This window comes from Megachile rotundata, chromosome 12 (genome assembly GCF_050947335.1).
Source record: "Megachile rotundata isolate GNS110a chromosome 12, iyMegRotu1, whole genome shotgun sequence".
NCBI classification, from domain to species: Eukaryota; Metazoa; Arthropoda; class Insecta; order Hymenoptera; family Megachilidae; genus Megachile; species Megachile rotundata.
Window position 1 is genome coordinate 13907758 of NC_134994.1, and position 24590 is coordinate 13932347.

The window sequence follows — 24590 nt, forward strand, 5'->3', positions numbered from 1 at the left end:
ACTCACTAAATCCCCAAAACCCCCTCACTAATATCTGCCTTACCCAAAACCCACATTCCAAACTTCCAACTCCTCTCCCTCAACTTCCACATCCCCACCTCCCAAATCCTCAAACCCTAAATATCCACAAATCCCCAAAAAACAAATGACTAATCTCCAAATCATAAATTACTATATTTACCAAATAAAACTTCGTCAATGTAAAAAACGTGACCAACGTCGTTGAACGCCAACGATGTTCAAATCAATCATCAAATTCCCTAGAGAAATTTCCATGGCCAAATGTTCGGCCCTGACCGTGGTCTAACACCTTCTTGTTCATCCCGACGGTTGTTTCGTACGTGACACGAAAGCAATCGCTTTTCGTCACTGTCCACCCGATTCTCATTCTCATACATTGTCACACTGACGTGGTCGTCGTCTTTAAGAGACGTTTAAGTAGCTTTAGTCTGGTCGGTGTCGGCCGTCTCGTCTCTCCACTGAATGATAATCGACGCTCGCGTCGATGCTTAATCTCGAATCGAGAATTCTGGTACCTGTTGATTCAATGGCCATTGAACATTCCGGTTCTGTGCCAGCTTTTTGCCTCGTTGGAAACGATCGACTTTGTCGTTCGTTAATTTTTCATAGAATCTCCGGCCGTTGCTTTGGAACTCTGCTATCGGTGTTTTCTTCTATCGCTACTTACGGAAATTCTGCACGGCTGTTTTCGATGATAATTTTATACTGACATGATGAAAATATTTTCTGGTTTTACGCAGTTCGGAGATTTATTGAATTGTTTATGAAAATTATGGCCGTTATGGAAATACGTACAGGGTGTTTCATAATTTTTGTAGGTTCCTGAAATGGGGGTAGCTGATTCCTTTGCAAAAATAGGGTTTGAAGCTTCATTTTTGAATTAGTGAAGAAAAACACGGACTAATCAGAGCATGAGGATTGCTACGCGTTAAATTATCACGTATTGGATTATTACGCGGTGGTTAACTACGCGTTAGATAACCACGCTCTGGATTATTACGCGTTGGTTAACTACGCGTTAGATTCCTACGCGTAGAATTACCATGCGTTGCATTACTACGCGTTCGATATCCACGCGCTGGATTATTACGCGTTGCATATCCACACGCTGGATTACTACGCGTTGGATTACTACGCGCGTAGGATTACCACGCGTTGCATTACTACGCGTTGGATATCCACGCGCTGGATTATTACACGTTGGATTACTACACGTTGGATTACTACGCGCGTAGGACTACCACGCGTTGCATTACTACGCGTTGAATATCCATGCGTTGGATTATTACGCGGTCCATATCCACACGCTGGATTACTACGCGTTGGACTACTACGCGCGTAGGATTACCACGCGTTGCATTACTACGCGTTGGATATCCACGCGCTGGATTATTACGCGTTGAATTACTACACGTTGCATTACTACGCGCGTAGGATTACCACACGTTGCATTACTACGCGTTGAATATCCATGCGCTGGATTATTACGCGTTGCATATCCACACGCTGGATTACTACGCGTTGGATTACTACGCGTTGGATTATCACGCGTTAGATTCCTACGGGCAGAATTACCATGCGTTGCATTACTACGCGTTGATGGATGGATGGATTGGTGGAGTGCTTGGTTTAATGTCATATATCGTTTCACCGCGCATCGCCCCCAAAATATCGTCCAGCGGTTCTTATATAACACCGTGAATCTCGGAGCTTAAATTAGGCCGCGTTATTACGTTGACGGAAGGTGGAGGTGATAAATTCGCGAGATAAATTGCGATAGCCCGTAAAGTGAGCCGTTGTTTCGCGAGCACGTTATATATCTATAATATTCAGCAACCGTATTTCACGGGTCTGTTAACCCGACGAAAAGTCGGGTAACTTTTAACGATTACGGCGCGTAAGCTTCTCACGGATCCGCCAGATTCGGTCGGCTCATGCTGATCACGTAGACGCTCAACGTCGCGTCGGCTAAGTTTTTCGCTATTCGCATTACCGTTCCCAAGTATTCAGACGCTTGTTCACCTTCTATCGCGAACACGCCTTATTATATTTCCTTATTGGGAACTCTAATTATCTCTTGTAACGATGCTGTTTACGAAAGCCAGGAATCTCCGCAAAATGAGTAATGTGAGACTTTGAAGGATGGTATAGGAATCGATTACCTTGAAAATTGTCAAGGATGTTATCACAAACTACTTTTGTGGATCATATTCCACAAAGTTCGTAAATTTTCAAGTGATCTCTAAATTTTCAAATTTCCAAATCTATAAACTTTCTTAAATCACTAATTCCCAAAATTACCAAATTTTCAAGTGAAAAAAAAAATAAATTTTACACATATCCCTTTCCTGAAGTCCTACATTTAAAAATTGTCAAGTTGAACAAGTAGTATGATTTCCTCTCTTTATATCGCCATTTTATGATCACATACTATCATTGAACATATGAAGAATTACGTTGTACCACACGTTATATCACCACGTGTGATATTATCACACATTGTATTGCTATGATTTCCTCTCCTTATGTTGCCATTTTATGATCACATATCATCATTGATCATATGAAGAATTACAGTGTACCACACGTTATATCGCCACATGTGATCTTCCCACACATGCGTTATTATAACCACGTGTTATATTGCCACATTGTACCATCCCACCCTTGCTATTACCAAAAGTGACCTACAAACAAAATATACCAAATCCGTACGTTCATTTTGCAGTACCCAAAATGCACCGGCTAACGCAGCTCAATAAAATTCATAATAACTCGCTTCTTCGACAATTTGCTGGTTGAAACAAACTCATTGAATCGGTTTTGTTGCTCGCCACGCGTATTCGTGGCGGCAGAATCCTCTGTTCAAATATTTTCAAACAGTCGCAATTTGCGTGTCACCGCGAAACCGTGCGGCTCGTTGAGGTCCGCCCAGGCTCATGTAATTAATTAAACGATATCGTGACAATTGAATATCGCTGTTATTACACGCTGTATTATTCAAACCCTTGCGTTGGAGAACGACTGGGATGCGCAACAACGCGTTAATTTATACATCGACGACGGTAATTCATAGGACCAACTCGAACGATTTTCTGCTATTTATTGTTTATTTACAAAACGTTTGTGTTGCGGTTACACAAGCTGGTTATCCTACCTCGTAATTAGAAACATTGCGATTGTTCTCTGTAATTTCGGTTCAATTTACTAAAATTCAAATTTTGATGATGCAAATTTGCTTACGTAAATTCTATAAAGATGTGCAGAAAAACATTTATCTACTCCATATAGATGCAAGCAAACGTTTTGCAATCTTCTAAGAATGTATTGAAAAATATATATCATTTTATTATGCAAATTTTGCACGATCTTCTACTCTACTTTAGATTTAGCACACGTTCAGGATTTATTGCACATGTTCGCGTATGCTATAAATGCATTGACATACATAATTTAATCGTGACATTTAACGTCATCTAAAAAAGAAACATATTGCAGCAAGGTCATCTGCAAGGATAAAGATATGCAAACTGACATATTTACAGAATATCGTTAAATAAAAAGTCTAACTTGAATGAAATCATCTTCAAAGTTTCAAATAGTGTTATCAAAGGACATTTGAATAATACGACATCTTTGAATAATATCATTTTATGTCCTAATGTGGAATAGACGTTCTATAATTCCCTGCTAGCGGGGCTGTAGAGGGTCTTCCAAAAGTTATCTGTTAAGATGTCTGATAGTCATGCTGCATTTGATGTTATATTTATTCTGTATTATACATTGTATTCTATATTATCTTATATTATATAAAGCTGATGCTAGTACTATATTGAGGTTATGTCTACATCCCAGGGCATCGTATATATTCAAATCCTTGTTTCTTCAAATAATTTCAGGTGCTTTCACAGTAATTTTGTTCTACAATTCTCAAAGAAAATATTGCAAAAACGAGAGTGAATTTCCGGATTAGATTTCTACCAATTATACCAGAGCGACAAAAGATTTCGATTCATCAGAAAAAAGCGGTCTTTGTCCATGGTGTCGTTCGATGTTGTAATGCTCGATCTATGCCACGGAATATCGAACACTTTCTCCGCGGCAGGGTATCGATAATGCTTCGATTTATTGGCCGGTGTTTAGCCGGTGGCCCAGATTCTTCTGTCTCGGTCGGCGCGCGGCACAATGTGAATTAGCTTCGCACGTTAATAGTCCGCATAAAAGCGTGGGCGTGGTAATAAGTAAGGTTTATGCCTTCTTTCGGCTATAAAGTTGATCGATAAAGCTAAAAACTACACCGACTAGCTACGTATTTTTATCCGGCTTATAATGGTCGGCTTTGTCAGTCGCAGATATTTATCTTCTTCCGCTCCGCGTCTGTCTCGCTCGTTCCTTGAGACGCCTTCGGCGTTTTCTAACTACGCAAATCGATTGCTCTGCTATCGTAGATAATTGTTGCCGCGTTTTCGTTAACCGCCGGCTGTTAATTTCTAACGCGTTAATCACGTTAGGGGTGCGTTTTCTCTTGACAGTACAGTGGCCACCCGACTATTTCCTGGCATATAATTTCCTGCAACGCCCTCTGCTCGCACCTCTCTAGACAATGAATACATCTATGTACACGTCTAGCAGTTAGACAATGAATGAATTTATGTATTTGATTATGAATTAGATAATGAATATGTCTACGTGTTTATGGTAAGGCAATGAATGCACGTATCGGTTAGACGAATATATTCAGATTTGTTTCCGATAACGAAATGGACGAATACATATTTGATGAGTACATTCACATATGCGTTTGATGAAGAATTGCACAATACATGTATACATATGTAATTGATAACAAGTTAGTCAATTAATATATGCATAATATGTATTCCATGATGAGTTAGATTTAAACACAGCATCAGATGAATGTAATATGAAATATGACATCGAATGCAATATGTCTATCAGACAGACGTAACCTCAAATATAACGCAGCATCAGATGAATATAATATGAAATATAACATCGAATGCAACGTGTCTATCAGACAGACATATCCTCAAATATAACGCAGCATCAGACGAATACAATATGAAATATAACATCGAATGCAACATGGCTATCAGACAGACATAACCTCAAATATAACGCAGCGTCAGATGAATATAATATGAAATATAACATCGAATGCAACATGTCTATCAGACAGACGTAACCTCAAATATAACGCAGCATCAGACGAATATAACATCAGTAGAACATAGAATATCAAGTATAAAATTACCATCAGATAAATATAACCTCAAATACACTATAGTGTATAGCACTAGCTAATAAATGAAGCATCAAGTATATTTCTCTGAGATAGACATAACCTCAAATGTAACATAGCCAATGTAACACCAGCATACCAAATAAATATATCGAATATGTGTCACGAAATTTCCATCGAAAACCCGTTTCAAATGAGAAGAAAGACAGTGTCAAATCTAGCAGCATAATTACAGGAATGACCATTTAAGGTTAGAATTCCAGAATCTGTAGTAATTAAGTCTAAATCGGTCCCCGGAGTGCGTCAAATACGGAATCTGCTGTAAAAGAAGGAACTCTAACGTGACATTAGTCTAATTACACGCTCGTTGCTCTTTATAGAAGAACACCCGATCACGAAATTCTCGATCGCTATCTTCGCGAGTCGAAGGCCACAGGTCGAGCCGAGGATGGAAGGTCGATTGGCCCCCTAAAAAAAGGGCAGATGTTATGGGTTGATCCTTCGAAAAAGGGAAAGCAATTGGACGAAAGCTTCTTTTCGCTCGTGCGATCAGGCTAATTGCTCTGCGAACGATTAACGTAATCGTTTTTGGCTTTTTCTGGTAAACCTCGATAGAGATGTTATCGTCGGTCATAAATCTTGAGAGAATTTGAAAATTGAGAAAAGATGAATCGGTGTCTGTTAAGGTATTAATGTCGCTGAGGAAATTGGTAAATAATTTAGCCATTTATGTGACCGCCATTTAAGTTTAGCAAAGATTCTTCTCCGCCACCCGAGGGTTAAAATAGAAAAAATTCTTGTCTTAAAAAAGAAAAGAAAATCAGAAGGTAGAATCGATTCGAAATCTGTTCTCCCATAATATACGAGTTCTTTTAGCCTCCCTAGTGTCTTCGAAGTCCCGAGGTTAATCCTCGGAACGCCAAACATTCGTAATTCCGTTTCAGTGCGCAAAGCTATCTTCGGCTTTTTCTAAAAGTGTCTTCGAATGCTGCTCGAAATACCCGCTAATCTGAACATCATTGACTATATAGAATTATTAACAAATTCATTAATATTTTCCTTTTATAATTTCCGAATGCGTGATACATTTACATTGTGAAGAAACATGAAAAAATTGTGCATCTCTTGATGAAGTTGATCTTTTGAAGCACTAAATATCTTTTAATAGGTTGACTCACAACTTCAAGTACCAAATATTAATCTTACATGTTGTATAACCATATGTAAAATCTCGTGCTAAACTGCCGTGTGTGAGATTCACATTCGATACTCTTATGGATTTGTGGATTTCTGGAAGTTGAAGTACCATACGTTAAGTAATTGTTATATCGACATGTGATGAACTATCACGCGTTAAGGTACTATTGGTTAGAGTATCACATATTGAACTATCACGAGTTATACCACTTGACATTGGATTACCACACATTAGACTAACACTCGTTATATTAACATACATTAGACTACCACGTATTAAATTACTGCGCGTTATATTGTCATGTGTTGAACTTTCAAGCGTGGAGATATCAAGCGTCGAATTATCAAAGGTTGAACTACCAAGCGTGGAACTATCAAGCGTCGAATTATCAAGCGTTGAAATAGCAAGCGTCGAATTATCAAGGGTTGAACTATCAAACATTAAACTATCAAGCGTAGAATTATCAAGCATTGAATTATTCAGCGTCGAATTATCAAACGTTGAACTACCAAGCGGTGAACTATCAAGCGCTGAATTATCAAGCGTTGAAATATCAAGCGCTGAATTACCAGGGGTTGAACTACCAAGCGTGGAACTATCAAGCGCCGAATTATCGAGCGTTGAAATATCAAGCGTCGAATTATCAAAGGTTGAACTACCAAGTGTGGAACTATCAAGCGTCAAATTATGAAGCGTCGAATTATCAAGCGTCGAATTATCAAAGGTTGAACTACCAAGCGTGGAACTATCAAGCGCCGAATTATCGAGCGTTGAAATATCAAGCGTCGAATTATCAAAGGTTGAACTACCAAGTGTGGAACTATCAAGCGTCAAATTATGAAGCGTCGAATTATCAAGTGTTGAAATATCAAGCGCTGAATTACCAGGGGTTGAACTACCAAGCGTGGAACTATCAAGCGCCGAATTAGCAAGCGTTGAGATATCAAGCGTCGAATTATCAAAGGTTGAACTACCAAGCGTGGAACTATCAAGCGTCAAATTATGAAGCGTCGAATTATCAAGCGTCGAGTTATCAAAGGTTGAACTACCAAGCGTGGAACTATCAAGCGTCGAATTATGAAGCGTCGAATTATCAAGCGTTGAACTACCAAGCGTGGAACTATCGAGCATTGAATTATCAAGCCTTAAACTATCACGTGTGACTACCACTCGTCACACTGTCAAATTGAATTTCTACATATTACACCACCATGTACTATTAACCATTGAACCATCAAGCATAAACTATCACGCTCTACATCACGCAACCATCACGCCCCTACCAATTCACCACAAATTATCACACCCAATTCCAGACACCCAGCAGACCAGAACACCGAAGCAAAACAAAGTAACCGCGAATTCCTCGTCGCGTCAATTTACACGTTTTTACCCCACGTCAAAATAAATCTCTATAAGCAACGATGTGTAGGCAAAAAGAATGCTCTTGTACAAAGTATCTCGAGTATCCGTGAAAGTTCACAGAATCGAAAGCATAAATGTTGCGTTACAAAGGAGGGAAGGATCCGCCTCCCCGGCAAACGTTCGTTCTGTGGACCGCATATTTCCTGTGTGCCGGCGCGCGAGAAGTAACGGAGCAAACAAACGACGGGTCCAGGAAAAAACGTCGGTGAGAAGGCAAGGCTAGGGACCTGTTCCGAATCATTGCCCGCAATTTCTTATTCCCTCTAACCGCTGCGAGGACCGGGGCCACGAAAAAGGGACGCAACAGACAATGCTGGATTAACCAATAAGCAAAATAAGCACTTAGGGTAGAATGGGGACTTTGCAGATGTTTTTAGACTTTTATCTTATTTTCGAAGGTTTTTAATTGACTGTTGGGGGATTTAATTTATTTACAAATTCTTATATACAGAAATTATAAATTTTGACAGAGAGAAGATGCTTAGGCTCTTCAAGTTTATGAATTGGGGTGTTTTCAAGTTTATAAATACTTTGATTATTAAGTTTGTAAATTGAATTTACAAATTAAAGTACAGGATTTCAAACCCTGAATTATTAAATACCAAATTTTCAGGTTTGACAAATTCTAAAATTTCCAAATTCTCAAATTTCCAAATTTTTAAATTCCCATATTCTCAAATTTCCAAATTCTCAAATTCCCAAATTCTCAAATTCCCAAATTCCCAAATTCTCAAATTTCCAAATTCTCAAATTTCCAAATTCCCAAATTCCCAAATTCTCAATTTTCCAAATCCTCAAATTCCCAAATTCTCAAATTCCCAAAAGTTTCAATTTTCCAAATTCTCAAATTCCCAAATTCTCAATTTTCCAAATCCTCAAATTCCCAAATTCTCAAATTCCCCAAATTCTCAAATTCCCAAATTCTCAAATTCCCAAATTCCCAAATTCCCAAATTCACAAATTCCCAAATTCTCAAATTCCCAAATTCTCAAATTTCCAAATTCTCAAATTCCCAAATTCTCAAATTCCCAAATTTTCAAATTTCCAAATTCTCAAATTCCCAAAAGTCTCAAATTTCCAAATTCTCAAATTCCCAAATTCCCAAATTCCCAAATTCCCAAATTCTCAAATCCCCAACCTTCCAGTTCCCAAATCCCAAATTTCCCAACACCCAAACTCCCAAATACTCCACCTATTCCCAAATTTCTCTGCAAACCTCCAAAACTCCAAGTACCCCAGGCACCAGCAGTCCTCACCACGTCCCTGAGAGCGGATGTTAAATGTACCCGCTGGTGTGTGCGAGGGGGTTGGAAAAAATGAGCGACCATGATTCTTCGTGTAACAGCGAAATGAAAGCGTTAAGAGGAATCCCGGTGTCGTTTCGCGATTCGAGACGGCTCGTCGTCCCCGGCCAACCGGCCATAAATAAAGCAACATCCACGTTGCCGTTCGAAATCGATTTCATTATTCTACGTACGAAAGGAAGAAGCTCGGATACGAGCGCTTATCAATCGCCTGCATTGATTACGTGCGACACGTGCACGGTCAAGCTCTTAATTAATATGCACCACCGCAGGGAAAGAGGATTATTAAATCGGGATGATGAATGACCAACGCAGCCGGGGGTGAACCGATAGTATCCAAAGGGGTTGACGCTTGTTTAGGGTTTACTTACCGATGACAGTGGTTACAGGGAAAAGAGATTCAAGGGGGGTAAACATAGAGGAGTCGAGATATTGGAGAATGATTTCATAGTTGCATTCCAGCGAGCAAGGGAGATGCCCATCTGGAATAATAGAATACCATTTGCCATTGTACTCTTCTCCATCTTCCTCTTCCTCGTCTCTTTCTACTATGTTTCCCTCGATCCTTTCGTTTTCTTCCCTTACTCTTTGTTCATTGCTGGATACACTGCCACTCAAAAGTATTTGTTTATCAAACGTTGAACTACCAAGCGTTGAACTATCAAGCGTTGAACAATCAAGCGTTGAACTATCAAGAATTGAACAATCAAGCGTTGAACTATCAAGCGTTGAAATACGAAGCGTTGAATTATCAAGGGTTGAACTATCAAGCGTTTAATTAACAAGCGTTGAAATACCAAGCGTTGAATTATCAGGGGTTGAACTAACAAGCGTGGAACTATCAAGCATTGAAGTATCAAGCGTCAAATTATCAAGGGTTGAACTACCAAGCGTGGAACCATCAAGCATTGAAATATCAAGCGTCAAATTATCAAGGGTTGAATTATCAAGCGTTGAAATATCAAGCGTCGAATTATCAAGGGTTGAACTATCAAGCGTTGAACTATCAAGCATTGAAATATCCAGCGTCGAATTATCAAACGTTGATCTACCAAGCGTTGAACTATCAAGCATTGAACAATCAAGCGTCGAATTAACAAGCGTTAAAATACCAAGCGTTGAATTATCAAGGGTTGAACTAACAAGCGTGGAACTATCAAGCATTGAAGTATCAAGCGTCAAATTATCAAGAGTTGAACTACCAAGCGTGGAACCATCAAGCATTGAAATATCAAGCGTCAAATTATCAAGGGTTGAACTATCAAGCGTTGAAATATCAAGCGTCGAATTATCAAGGGTTGAACTATCAAGCGTTGAACTACCAAGCGTTGAACTATCAAGCATTGAACAATCAAGCGTCGAATTAACAAGCGTTGAAATACCAAGCGTTGAATTATCAAGGGTTGAACTACCAAGTGTAGACCCATCAAGCGTTAAACTATCAAGCGCCATTATGTACAGTACATTTACTCCCAAAAATTTCTCAACATTGATACAAAAAGCCATGGGTACATATGTATATAAAAAGATCAGTAATGTAAGAAAAAAATATGTTAGGATTTAAAAGTGTCTTTGTCCGGTCCCAGTCACCCGAATCACCCTGTAGCACAACCGCAGATAGGAATAGATGCGTGCGAGTCTAGATAAAATGGCTCCCTCTAAACACGGTAGAGCAACGGTGAGCCATAGGCATTATACCGCGGGTCGGCGCGTTTCAGCGAGGATTATGCAGCCCGTACACGTATGTTCGCCGCATTATGCCCGTTCGATTCTCGAGGAATCCTCGTGCTTCGAAACCGCGTGTATCGTAGCGGAGGACTCCTGAAAAGGCGTCCCAAAGGGACGCTTCGAACTTGCCAGTTGCTCGAGAAACACACGCGCCCGCGCCGCGAGCATAATTTGTCGACCATTCAAATGCGTAATGATGTAAGTTGTGCACGTACGATGGCTCACGTCTGGTGACGAAGCATCGAAACGTATCGTAGGAAGTACACCCTTGAGGAACGTACCGCATGATTTTTCACGGACATCCCCGGCTACGTGCGTCGATTTCACGGGCAGGTGTCTCGTGCCCTTTCAATTATTACGCGGACTCAGCCGGAGAAGAGGGTTGGCATCTCTCGTCAATGGGAGTATAATAACGGATAGTCTTTTAAGATTCCAGACGTGGCCGAAACGATGGGGGTGAGGGGAGGACCATTGTCTTGGCGCCTACGGATCTCTGTGTTGAATTCCAGCACTGCTGTAGATAAGGATTTTTTTTCATAAATTTTTGTGCTTGGAGAAATTAAGGATTTTGGAGAATCGACCTACTTATTCTTGATAGTTGACTCAATTGTGTAGTTGACTTTTTCGTTCTTAAACGAAAGTAAAATAGTAAATTTATTAGTAGAGTTAAACTCATTTTGTACATTTAGCTGAAATCTGGAAAGAGACACATGCTTGAGGAGAGACGTAAAGATACTTCCATCTTCTTTCGTTTAATTAGCTATGAAGCATTGCGGACATAACCTAACTTTTCTATTGCCGCACATTTTAGTCAAAGTTCATGTATGAAGCAGCAATTATTACGAGACTTATTTTTGTACATAGGAAAACATTCTTCTTCTTACATGGCTCCATTTAAGTACTAGGTCTATGCATGTATCAGGTCCATATGTATATCAGTCACATATAATCAAGTCTATATGTACATCAGTCACATGCAATTAGGTCTATATGTATATCAGTCACACACAATCAGTTCTATCAAAAATAAAAACTAACTAAGCAACATTTTGAAGGAACAATAAAATATAATAACAAGAAATAAGAGACTTACTAATATATTTAATTACGAATTCTCTACTTATACATTCATTAACAAAGTAAAAAATCGTGTTGTTAAATTATATCACGCAAAGCATGTACAAGAAAGGTAAAAGATACATCAGAATAATAAATTCATTCCATTTACGAGTACATCAATTTCCCTCGTAAATTGAGTAGTTTTTTACTCATCAACGCGAGTGATCTTGCGTAACGCTCGAGTCGGAGGCCGCAGTACCCTTTGCAACCGTTGACAATACCATTCACCGTTAATTATCTTATTCGCCCAAAGGAGTTTATGGTATAGGATTTTTAGCGTGAAATCTTTACGGCAATCAAATAATCTCGAAGAAAATTTTCATGAAAAGGACTTTAATCTTTTATTCCGTGCAGTACAATAAAGCCAGGACAGAAATTCCTTGGCAGATAGTATCTCGGGTTCACGCGTTCCCCGACGCCAGTGTTCACGCTCGCCGCCAAGGACACTCGATCGTTTTACAAATTAAATACGCATGCACGGTCGGGGACCAGGTGAGTCCGATGCATTATGCGAAAAAGATAGCGTGGTGTTGAGGCAACGTCGGCGTTCCTAAAAGAAGGCCGTAGAAATCGATGCCTATTCTGGTGGCTCCATTGTTCCGGCGGACATCTTGACGCGCGTAAACGTTGCCTAATGGCTAATGGATCCCTCGCGATCGTGTCCTTCCGAAATCTCTTTCTACCGAGTGCCAATCCCGTCGCGGTCGGGATCAATTAGCGCGACCGTATCGGAGATTCATCGTTCCTAAGCTCTGTTTCTCTGCGAAACGGACCGAAATCCCTTGACGAAGGTACTGACGCACGATGACGCGTTTACCCGCTCGACAGACGTCTCGAATCACGATCGACGAACGGATCGATGCGACGCGTACGATCGCAGGTTCAAGGCAGGGTCAGACGAAGATCGCCGCGATGGATCGGTAATGAAGCGAAATGGATTCGACTCGGCAGAGGTGTGGAAACACGTGTGTATGCGTGCGTACCTGATCCTATAGGTGTGCCGGTTGATACGCCGCTGGTGAATTCGGCAAACGCCGGTGAATAATGATGATCGATGAGCGTTAAGCATTTTACAAGGTGCGACCAAAGATCACGGTTAACCGCGTGAATCGAGGCAAACCGTTCACCACGCTCCGACGGGAAGTTATTAAAATATGATAATTCGCTCGGACGTAAGAATCGAACGGACGCAAGGACGTCCTTAATGGCGCGATTTCTAGATGCTTTCTGAACGATGTAGACTACGTTATTAAACCTATCTGCAATGCGAACTTTCTTTCAAATTATAAATTACGAGATGGACGATTAAATGTTAGGTTTTTATTTTCGTAAAAATCGGTATACATTTCAGGGAAACTTCGACAATTTATATAACAACTCATACTTAACTTTAATTTTAGGTTTATTACAAGTTTTGTAATAACTCATACTTAATTTTAACTTTGGTACTAAGTTTAAACTTTAAGACTTAAATTTAAGCTTGAACGGTTTAGTCATTTTGTAGGTTTAATGTAAAGTAAATTTAATAAGAGTACATTATATTTCTATGTTATAGAAATTAATAGACGTTTCCTTTTACGAGCGATTAAATCTTCCTTCAGCTAGCATTGTTTTCTAGAACCATTGTGAAATTATTTTCGACTGAACAGATTTATAGAGAATATAAAGACACGTTCGTCCATGAGCATATTTAAATCAGAACAGTATTCTAAAATCAATAGAAGCTACAAAAGAAAGCTGCCTTTCAAGATATTTCATACCATTTCTTCGTTATTCGATTATAGTAACGGTAATATTAAAAAAAGAAGGTTACGAAACCGTTAAAATTATTAAAGATTTCTCTCACAACAAACAAGTTTCCAGAACATAATGCACACTTAGAAGAATGGAACAAAGCACATTTCCAAGCAACCTAATACCCTGTTGACTAGACGGTTCAACACAAACTTCCATCAAAGGTTTCCAAACCAGTCGGTCTTTATAATGAATTTTCGAGTGCCCTCGGAAAAGGGAATTCTTGTGGGACAGGTAAAATCCTGGGCACACATTAGGCAGGAGTTCTTTTCCAGTACAGTCGGGAGCAAATTTTCCCTTGGGAAAATGCGACGACCGAGGAACAGGCTTTCTTCGTCAGTGATTTTTAGGGATTTTGGAAATTTTAAATTTTGGAGGTTGGTTAAATATTTAAGATTTGGAGGTGGTTAGGGTTTTTGGAATTTGGGGAGTTTTGGGTTTGAGGAGTGAAGACGTAGAATTTGGACATATAAGAATTTGTGGACCTAGAATTTCAGGACCTAGAATTTGGAGATCTAGAATTTCGACATATAAGAATTTAGGGAAATAGAAATTCAGGTCCTAGAATTTGGTGTCATAGGAATTTGAGAATATAGAAATTGGCAGACCTAGGAATTTGTAAATCTTGAAATTTAGAAATATGGAAGTCCAAAGCCTTATGAGTCTAGAAATTTAGAAATTTGAAGATGTAGAAGTCTAACTATTTGAAAATTTGAAAAATTCAGATATTTAATTATTTTAAAACTTGCAAACGCACCTAAAACCGTAAAAACTATAAAATTCAAAAACTTGAAACCATAAAAATATAGAAACTCTTCGAGCTTACATGTATTAACCTAAGCCTAAGAAAGGCAACGTTGAGTGTACAGTTGTTCAAGGGTCGATCGTCCGGACTGAATGAATCCGCAGTCATTCGGTAAGGCAGGTGCAACGATCCGGAAATGGTAATTCCGTGGAAAGTCCCTGGGCGAATACGAAATCCGAAAGTTACACTTGCTCCCTGGGAAGCATGCCGCATCAACGTCGATAATTCAACGGCGAAAGATCCTATAATCACTTAATGGTCCTTGACTTTAATACTCCGAGCCGGTTCGATTATTTCCCCTCCCTCCTCACCGTTCGAACCTTTGCTAACCCTTCGTGTAGCGGGATCGGGCCGCGAATCAAGAAAGTTGCAGTATTATTAATGTATCGGTATCGATGACGTTACCGCTGGAAATAAATCACCTCGAGGCGCGGACCGATGATAAATTAATCCGTCGCTATTGCAGCGATTTATTACACGGATTTCGACGATCGATCTCGCGATAGCGGCCTCCTAGGCGGCTACTACGACCGTCATTACGATCTCGCCGATTTTGGTACTCCTTTATGTCTCCTAAAATTTATCCACTTTTGTCACCGTTTATCCTTCTCTCATTTTACGAAATTTTCTGAATTTACACAACTTGCAAAACTTGTCTAGTTTGAACATAAAATTTGAACAATTTTTAGAATTTGTGAAAATAGAAGAATTAATAATTTGACCAAAAATGTACTTCTGTAGTCTACAAAAGAGTCTAACACTAAACCTACCGACATACAATGTGCACTTTTATTTGAAATTAAAAATGAAGTTAAAAAATTAATAAACAAGTAGTGAAACATAAATTAGTACACACATTTATTCTGTCTTTTGATGAAAATCTATTCTGATTTCAACAAATGGAGTCATTTGATCAGTTTGGTAGTTTTAGTGTTAAAAAAAAGGACTGAACAATTAGAACCTTATTATAAAGATCAACTATTCGCATAATTTGAATTGATCAATAAGTATAAACCTTGTAGACAATAAAAACGAAATTAATTATGAAACAACATGATGTATAAACTTGATACATAACGTGACAAATAATCTGAAAGGATGTAACAAAAATGGAATGTGATTTGTGCTAATGTATGATATTTACTGATCGTCAGTACCACCATTTGAAAGTTATAGAAGCAGCAAAAATGGCAACAGTTCGAGCAAAGATAATTCGCAAAGAATCGGAAGAAAATCAGCTAGGTAGCGATGGAGCAATCAAGCGATCGGGAACTCGAAAGTTGTTCGAGCATGAATTCCGGATCGGAGCAAACAGCAACCGTTTGCTGATTTTCCCTAAACGTTACGAGTGTTCCTCCTAAATCGACACACCTGCCTTCCGGAATGCTTGCGGTTTGCAGCAGTTGGTCAACCGAAGGACGGCCCTTGAAACGAGCAGCTTGTGTGCATAGGATTTGGCTTTTCCTTTCTTTTCCGAAGTCCGCAAGAATAACGATCAATATTTACGAAGCACTCTCCATGACTCGTGGTATTTATACAACCTACCGATCGAAGTGCCACTTCACCTCTTTATCCTTTAGGCGTCCATTTTGATATCTTTATCGTCTCGATTGCACGCGATCGAGCGAGAAGATGGCGGAACGAGAGGAAGATAGCCAAGATGTGTAACAAACGAATGGTGGGTCAACGATCAGAGCCTCCAGCGGATTCGTTTGAGGACGATTTAAGGATCTTGCGAGGAGCGTGACTTGACTTTATTAAAGGCAACCCCAAAGCCTTTCCCTTTTTCTTCTGTGTTGCTTTGTGGAGACTATTAACATGCTGGAGACGCCGGGAAATTATGGGGAAACTATCTTTTGTCTGGTAAATGCGATTTTTAGGAGGTGGAAGGTCTCAGAGGAATAAACTGCCTTTTTAATTTGATGTAACTTTATTTGGGGACTTTGTTAAATACAAATAAACATACATATGTGGATACGGTTCTGCCGTACCACTTTTTATATCACATATTCGTTAGAATACTACGCATCGCCATTTTGTGGTCACAAGTACTGTCACTTCTTATATCGCACATTCGTTATAATACTACGCATCGTCATTATATGACAACAATTACATACATCATCACACATCGGTATTATAGCATTAATAAAATAAATATTGACTTCCACAATCATAAAGTAAAAATTGACTTCCACAATCATAAAATAAAAATTGACTTCCACAATCATAAAATAAAAATTGACCTCCACAATCTTAATTTCAAATATTTGAATAAAAACGAAACTGTGAGACTTCATATGAAATAAAATAAAGAATATTATCGTCAATTTCGTTATTCAAATTCCTTTCGCAGTTTCATTATTTATTGCCCTCCATTTGCATTTTTTTTTGGGAAAATGTTACTTAAGTCTCATACAGAATTTCCAAATACATAAATTACGTAATGTACATAGTGTTTAACGATTTGAATGATTGATTTGTCATACATTAGATACATTGCCATCTACAAGAAGTCACCACCAACCGACACGGCAGTTAACGCGTTAACGAGCCACTGAAAAGTCCATTTCGAACGCAACCAAACACGAAGAAACACGATTGTTTAATCACCCATGACGCGAGAAAAAAGCAAACCAGCGAACATAATCGATTCGCTGTATTCCTTAGCGGTTCTTCCACTCTCCTGACGATCCTGTCCCCCACATGACTCCACAACGAAACCCCAAGAAATCGGACATTAATGGAAACCTCTTTATCTCTGACTAATGAGACGCTTGATTACCCTAACAAGCTGCGCTCTTAAGAATTTTCCTCAAATCTTCAAATTCCCAAATCCCTAAACCCTCGAATTTTCAAACCCTCAAATCCCCAAACCTTCAAATGTCTAAATCCTCAAATCCCCAAACCCTCAAGCCCCCAAATCCCCAAAAACCCCAAACCTTCAAATTTCCAAATCCTCAAACCCCAAATCTTCAAATCCCCAAAAAGCCCAAACCGTCAAATTCCCAAACCTTCAAATCCCCAAATCCTCAAATCCCCAAACCCTCAAGCCCCCAAATCCCCAAAAACCCCAAACCTTCAAATTTCCAAATCCTCAAACCCCAAACCTTCAAATCCCCAAACCCTGAAGCCTCCAAATCCCCAAAAACCCTAAACCTTCCAAGCTTGAATCTTCCAATCTCCCAAAATCCGCCATCAAATATTGAAAATCACACTTTTAACCAATTGAACTCACCAAAAAATTGTTTACTACATGTAAAAAATGGTGAAGAGCAGTAAAGTACATAAGAACACGTTACCCCGATGAAATGTACAGTATCATCGTAACCGGGCGTGTTCCGTAAACGATTCGTCGACTTTCTAGTGGGAGGATGCAACGTGGCCCGATAGAATTTGAAGCGTTACATTAGTCGGACTAATGACCGACATGACTGTCCGTGGGTAGATACCGGTTCTTGAAGACATAAGAGAGCCAAGAAGCATGCCCTCGAGAAGATCGTTGCAGAAGACGAGGCAATATGGGAGATGATAGCCTCTGCTCGCGAAGAGGGCGCCACGTACTTGGTCGTCTTTCGTTCTCGTGCTATCACTACTTCTTTCGCTTTCATATACCCTCTTATTTATTTTCTTTTCTGTTTGTTATATTAGGTATTACTTTGTCCTTCAAAACTAAGGACTAAGTAAAATGCATTAGGACAGAATTTTACTGAGGTACAAATGTGATGCGCAGTGGATAGTTTGCAATGGTGACTGTATTTTGTATAAACTAATAAATTAATTTTATAATTTCATGCTTATTATTCTTTTCATTCTCTATATTGGTTTCATTTATTTTTAATATTTGTCCTTCGTTTTTGTTTCAATATTATTAAAGATAATATTACGTTGTTTAGAAATTGTTTCAAAATGGCTACCTTTGCGGACGGTTAAATGGTTCTCTTGAATTATATACGTACACCATTTTTGAATTGCAAAGTGTTAATGAATAGCAATTTTGTAATTTTCTTTGTGCATCACAAGTTATCTCTCGTACAACCTATTGAAGATAGAATACAACCTATTAAAGATAACATAGGAGGCTCTAGTGAATGTTCACATCAATTTATGATATTTTCAGACTATTTTGCTACAATATTTAGTACTTTACGATTCATAAGAAATGAGAATAATTTTATTGTTATCAAACCCACAACATTCTGAAGATATTCAGTTACCATCAATCAACGAAATTATAATTGGATAAGTAGTTTCTACAAAAATAGATGACCATAACCGATAATTTCATGTCACGGTGACCAAGTCAATCTCAGCTAACGTTATTAATTATTTGCATTTAAAAATTAATCAACCAAAGAGCCCATCGATTTTTCATCCCCTAAAAATCGCATTTATATCTTTTCTAATTATCATTTATTTCGAAAGCAAAAAAAAAAAGAGTAACGATGTAATTGATATATCCTACAAATCACTGCGTTGTAATTTGATTTCCATCAAGACTAGTGGGTTAAAAAAAATGATCGAAAGATATTCGATTCCGGAGAGAAAGAGAGACGATGAAACGGGTAGAAGGACATTGCTGGCAGATTAATTTGCATCTTTTCGATACGTCATCTCCGAAATTGCCTCGGCCTAATTGACTCGCGTGCATCGACGAATCGATCGATACCGACAAAGGATCCTCAGTCGTAAAGATCCTTTTCATCGCGGACCGCGTATTTATAGGTACGAATTCGATGAGAAGCTTTTCGGATAACGTAAAAACGGAGGGCTCGGAGTTGAAACAGGAAACGGGGACTAACGACGATCGTAAGTCAAGAAAGCACTCCGGCAGTGTTAAAAGCGGCAGTATAACACGGGAAAATGAAAACGACGAAGGGACGGTAATTCATAGCCCGCGAAGGACTCGGGGCAAATCGTGATCCGGACGCGCCTTCTCGAGACACGCGGTTGCCCGATCCCGTGAGCCGTATGGAAATTTTCAGTGACGGTAATGAGGCTTAAGGGACGGTTGTGTAATCAGTGTGAGCCAACTCGATGGAAACAATGCTCAACGGGGACGGCTCGCGCCCTGAAAATTAAATTCCACGCGAGTTTCGCAATTTCGACCGCTCCGTTTATCACCGCTGCTGCTTGCTTTTGTTAACGAGCGTCAAACTGTCTTTCCGAGCGTCGCCGCGCAAATTGCCGAAATTCGTTCTACCGACACTGTTCTTGATTAACCTGTTAACCGACTCATTTTTCGATAAACAATTCCTCTGACAAGTAACATCTCTTTTTTCTTCGAAACTTCGAACCTTCATGTTTATATTAGAAGTAACTTCTAAAGGGTGCGTGTTACTTTTAAATCTAAATTTGATGTTCGACATTTGAAATGTAGATTCAACATTTAAGACTGATTCAAGGACTTGATAACAAAATTTATCCTGAATTTCATGGTGTACACTAAATTTCAGTTTGATTGAATTCAATGTTAATTTATGGCATTTTTTTAGATTGCTGTCTTTTCGATCTGTATCTCACTAATTTCACACTTGACAAGATTTCATTTCGCAATAGTACTTGACTGTTTCTTTCATGTTGCAACATTACATGCACTGTGACAGTGAAAACATACATGATCAGACATATAACACATTACTCAAAATAGTCAACTTTTTAATTTGAGTTTAGTCCATTATCCAATTATATGAAGCTCAAAAAACTTAACACATCATTACCTGTCAAAATGAACTAACTTGTACTTCGATAAATTTTCTAAACTAATTAAGCTTGAGAAATCCGTACATCAATTTCACCAAAATCGACACAGCAGGTTTTTTACTGAAACCTACGCTGAAAGTTAATCAGCCGTCGAGTTAGCTATCGCTGACACGTTTACACGTTCACCATCACGACAATCACCAGTGACAGGCACTATGATTTTACTGCGATGAAAAAATGAAAACACTAGCTCTGGGTATCATTAAAATCACACTAATAATTTGAAATAGCGAATTGACATATCGTATTAGAAAATTAATTTTTAATATCTGCACCAATCCATTTTGTCGTGTCTTGCTACACATGACTACTTCTACTGTGACAGCGAATGAATTAACTTCTTAACGGATCATGTACCTAAGTATACTGCAAACTAAACTTTCATTTATTTCCTTTTTTCGGTGTCAATCATACTACATGTCGTGTAACACGTTCCACATTTTTCAACGGTTAACGATGGCGGTACTATTTTATTTTAATATTTTTTTACAGACGTTCTAATTGTCTACTAGTTTTTGTTTAATATTTTTATAAATGTTAGTCGCGTTTATTTATGTAAATGTCTAGTATTGATCGCGTAAATGTCTGGATATTAATTTTCGTTGAATGTTTTATAAAGTTAGTTGTATTTTTATAAAACGTTCTTACTCTCCTTTTTCCAAGCAAAGCAAAAACTTGTAACGCGGTAAGGGGTTGAAAAAGCGTTGTCACAAAGTTCGTCGAATTTCTGTCACCCTCACTTGATCGGCGCACAAAATCTCGAAGTAAAGAAAAGCGCACAGAGCGCGAGGCGCACAGTGAAATTAATCGCGCGGGTACGATAGGACTTAAGCAAGAAATTACGTATCTTATCCGTAATTACGCGAATTCGTTTAATGGTGTTCGATCGACTCGAAAAACTCGGCCGTCCGGCCAAACATGGCACGCGATGAATAAAGCCCCCGGACGAAATGTAATTCCCTCGCGAAAATTGCTTTTAAAAAAATCCAATTCCCCGCACCTCGTGATTTCGCTGCGATGAAACTCGACCGAAATTCACGCCTCTCCTTCGCGCGCCGGCCAAATACTCTCACGTTCACGGTCCGCGTTCGAATAATCACTTCTGCGAAAATCTGCGTCTTCGTGCTTCCAGTGTGTCGCGAACTTCTCGCGGACGTCTCTGAACGAACGCTTCGATCTGGGGAGAAGCCGTCGAGGAGAGGAAGAGAAAGAAAAAAAAGTAAAAAAAAACAAAAAAAAAAACGATCGCACCGTGCGAGAAACGAGGATCTCGCATCGCGTTTTCCAGCACTTGTATCCGCACTCTCGAGCTTCGGTTCGAACGGAGCCGAGCCGACGGGAGCTACACGCTCGTAGGGAGAGAGCCACTCGGAAACTCGCGTCTCGCGAGCAGGCGGCGTAATACCGAGCGGAGCCAAGACACGTCGACGAGCCACGGAGGGAACGAGGATCCTCGTTCGCTTCGTGCGTCTCCGCCGGCGCTCGGCACTCCCCGACACCCCCGGTCGCCGTTCGAGTCTGCCGACGCGAGACGAACGGCCGCGACACTCCGCTCGGCCGACAGACGCGTCCGCGACACCGAGCAGGAAGGTACCGTTCTCTGCGTTCACGTCCCGACGCAGCTCGTGGCCTCTCCGACGACTCTTCACGTCGCCGTTCAACCGGATAACGCGGCATCGTCACGCGACGAGAGGTCCGTTCAGTTACTACCACGATTTCTCTCGCAGTTTTTCGCCCGAGATCCGATCTCCACCGCGGAGATACTCGCGCGTGGTGGACAGTGAGAACGCGTCGCTCCGTTTGGCTGGCTAAGCGACCCGTGCGAATCGCAAGTGCGTGAGAAAGTACGGGGGTGTGCTCCGGGCGAGGATACCGCTCTGTTTCACTAGCTTTCTTGTGCCTTCTCCCGTGAGATATTCCCCGATCAGAAACGATCTGTTCGACGTTGGAACGTCGACACTTGGTGCTTTCGATTGTCAGTGTCCCGAGGATTTAGTGGTGCAAAACGTTTCTGGTGAAAAGAGAAAAGTTTTTCGTCATCGTATCGTTTCACGGAACAAAGTACGATGGTTAGCAAGTTCACGGTTGTTCGATGGTTCGCGTGATCCCGTCGCCGAGCGTCGGATACCGTTCTGGCTCCGGAACACCAGCCACCGTGCCATAGTGCGTCCGTTGGAAAAAATCGTGTCCGATGCGAGCGTATCACGAAGGATCCACCGTGAGCTCGTCACCCTGATTCTAGGAAAAAGTTGTACCAATGAGAGGGCCAGCAAGGTGCAGTCCAGGTGAGAGAAACACGGGGTGGACCCATGGGACGCGCAGCTCGATGGACCTCTATGGAAACAGCAGAACACCGAGGGAACTTTATCGGCTCTAACCGATCGAGGCCGCTCGTCAAGGATTCCGGCAAAGAAGTTCAGCACTCGTGAAGGAAGACTCCGTTCCACCATACGTAGCCCGGGAAGTGCACCTACGAACGTTCGCTGAGACGATAACGTTCGAACCGGGGAAGAAAATAGGATACGCGAGTCACGGTCCGATAATTCGCTAGAGAAAAGTAAAAACGTGGAAGAGAACAAGCGATCTAACACACCGGAGAAAGTGAAGTGTGGATGTGGTGTTTGTGCAACGGTGGTGGTAGGTGGTTGTGGACGACAGCGACAGAGGTGCAGGTGTCGTCGTCGTTGTTGTTGTTCTTGTTGTTAGTTGTTGTATCTCGGTGAACGGTGGTGACGCGGTGCGCGCTGCTCGTTCGTCCACGTTTTTACCATGGTTTCCACGTCCTTTGTAACTTTGGTGTTCTTCGTCTGCCTGCAAACGGTTCTACTCTCGACTGTGAGCAATTGCGCGAAGACGATCAACATGTATTGGAACACCACCAATTCCATGTAAGTGTTCCTCCATATTCTACGTTTCGCCGGCAATGATTCCGCCACGTGGTGTCTAACAGATTTTCGGTGCGCGTGTCGTCGCGATTTGGCTCGGATGCCAACGCGTTTGAAAGTCGTCGCCTGGCAATCGATTTCCCGCGGCGTCGTCGCTTTTGAGTAACGACCCTCGGTTCGCTTCCGGCGGAGCTTTTATCGGCGTCGGGGCCGTGGTATCGCGTCTGCCAAAATTACAGGGTGCATCGCGACGTCGAGCTCGCTTTAATGCGCCCACGGAATGGGCCGTGCCGCGGAGATCGTTCCGCTGAGCGTCGTCGTCCAAATCGTCGACGATAAAAGCGAGGAAACGACGATTTCCACCGGCCAACCAGACGGGAAATTGCGTCCTTGCGAGCGATCAATTTTTTCTCACCGACTCGACGGTTGTTAAAGTTTGCCTAACTGCTTGTACAATACGTCCCGCGGTGTCAGCTTCTTTTTACCTATCGCCTTAATCCGCTTCTTTACGACGTTTTTAATGGCTACCGTAGCGTCGCGACAACCGAACAGCAAATCTATGGAGTCTCTTTCTACGTTTTCTAGTGTTACGAAAATTAAGCTGTCAGGGATACTTTTCTCGTATATTACGTTTGGACAATCATAGAAATCTTCTGGCATAAGATTGTACATAGATATATAAATATATGTGTACTCAACTCACAGTATGTAAAAGGAACGTAGAATAATTTCACTTGACGATTAATGTGTTCTACATTGTTACGTGTCGCGTGAAATGTAGCAAAACATCGAAATATTCGTATATTAATTCTGTGCACATGTTGCCACAACACGTGATATTAATGTGTCTACTCTTAATATTGTTACATAATATTCGTGAAGTGTGAGAAGTATAGAAAACGTCAAAATATAGCATGTGGTTTCATGTGATCTGATATTAATGTGTCTAGCTCTAACATTGTTACTAATTCATGAACTGTGAGCCGAGTAAGCAAACATCCAAATATACGTATGATCTATTGCTCATGAAAACACGTGATTTCGTGTTACATGTTTCTACCACATCGTCACTATGACACTCGTAAAGCACGTCAAGTCCAAACACCCGAATACACATATTTCTGGAGCATCTAATTTCACCAGTCCCTGTAACATGACATTAGAACCTACTCATAGAATACAAACATCAGAATCTTAAATCGTCCACACATTATGTCAGCTCCTAAATTTTGTGTCGATTATGAAAATCCCAGAAATGTAGAATCAAGTAAAAAATTGTGGAAGA

At 40.4% G+C, this 24590-nt stretch overlaps 1 protein-coding gene and 1 long non-coding RNA gene across 2 annotated transcripts in view; one reads left to right on the forward strand and one right to left on the reverse strand.

Moving 5' to 3' along the window:
• Nucleotides 1-21913, reverse strand: part of LOC105662002 (uncharacterized) — a 67537-nt gene extending 45624 nt beyond the window's left edge. The window contains exon 1 of the long non-coding RNA XR_013040129.1: nucleotides 21421-21913. This is a non-coding gene — a long non-coding RNA (uncharacterized LOC105662002). The remainder of the gene's footprint in view (nucleotides 1-21420) is intronic.
• Nucleotides 21914-21962: 49 nt separating this feature from the next.
• The window catches only part of Ephrin (ephrin), an 86773-nt gene continuing 84145 nt past the window's right edge, over nucleotides 21963-24590 (forward strand). Inside the window, exon 1 of the mRNA XM_012281381.2 lies at nucleotides 21963-23308. Coding sequence (XP_012136771.1) covers nucleotides 23190-23308 — 119 coding nt within the window. The 5' untranslated portion in view covers nucleotides 21963-23189. The remainder of the gene's footprint in view (nucleotides 23309-24590) is intronic.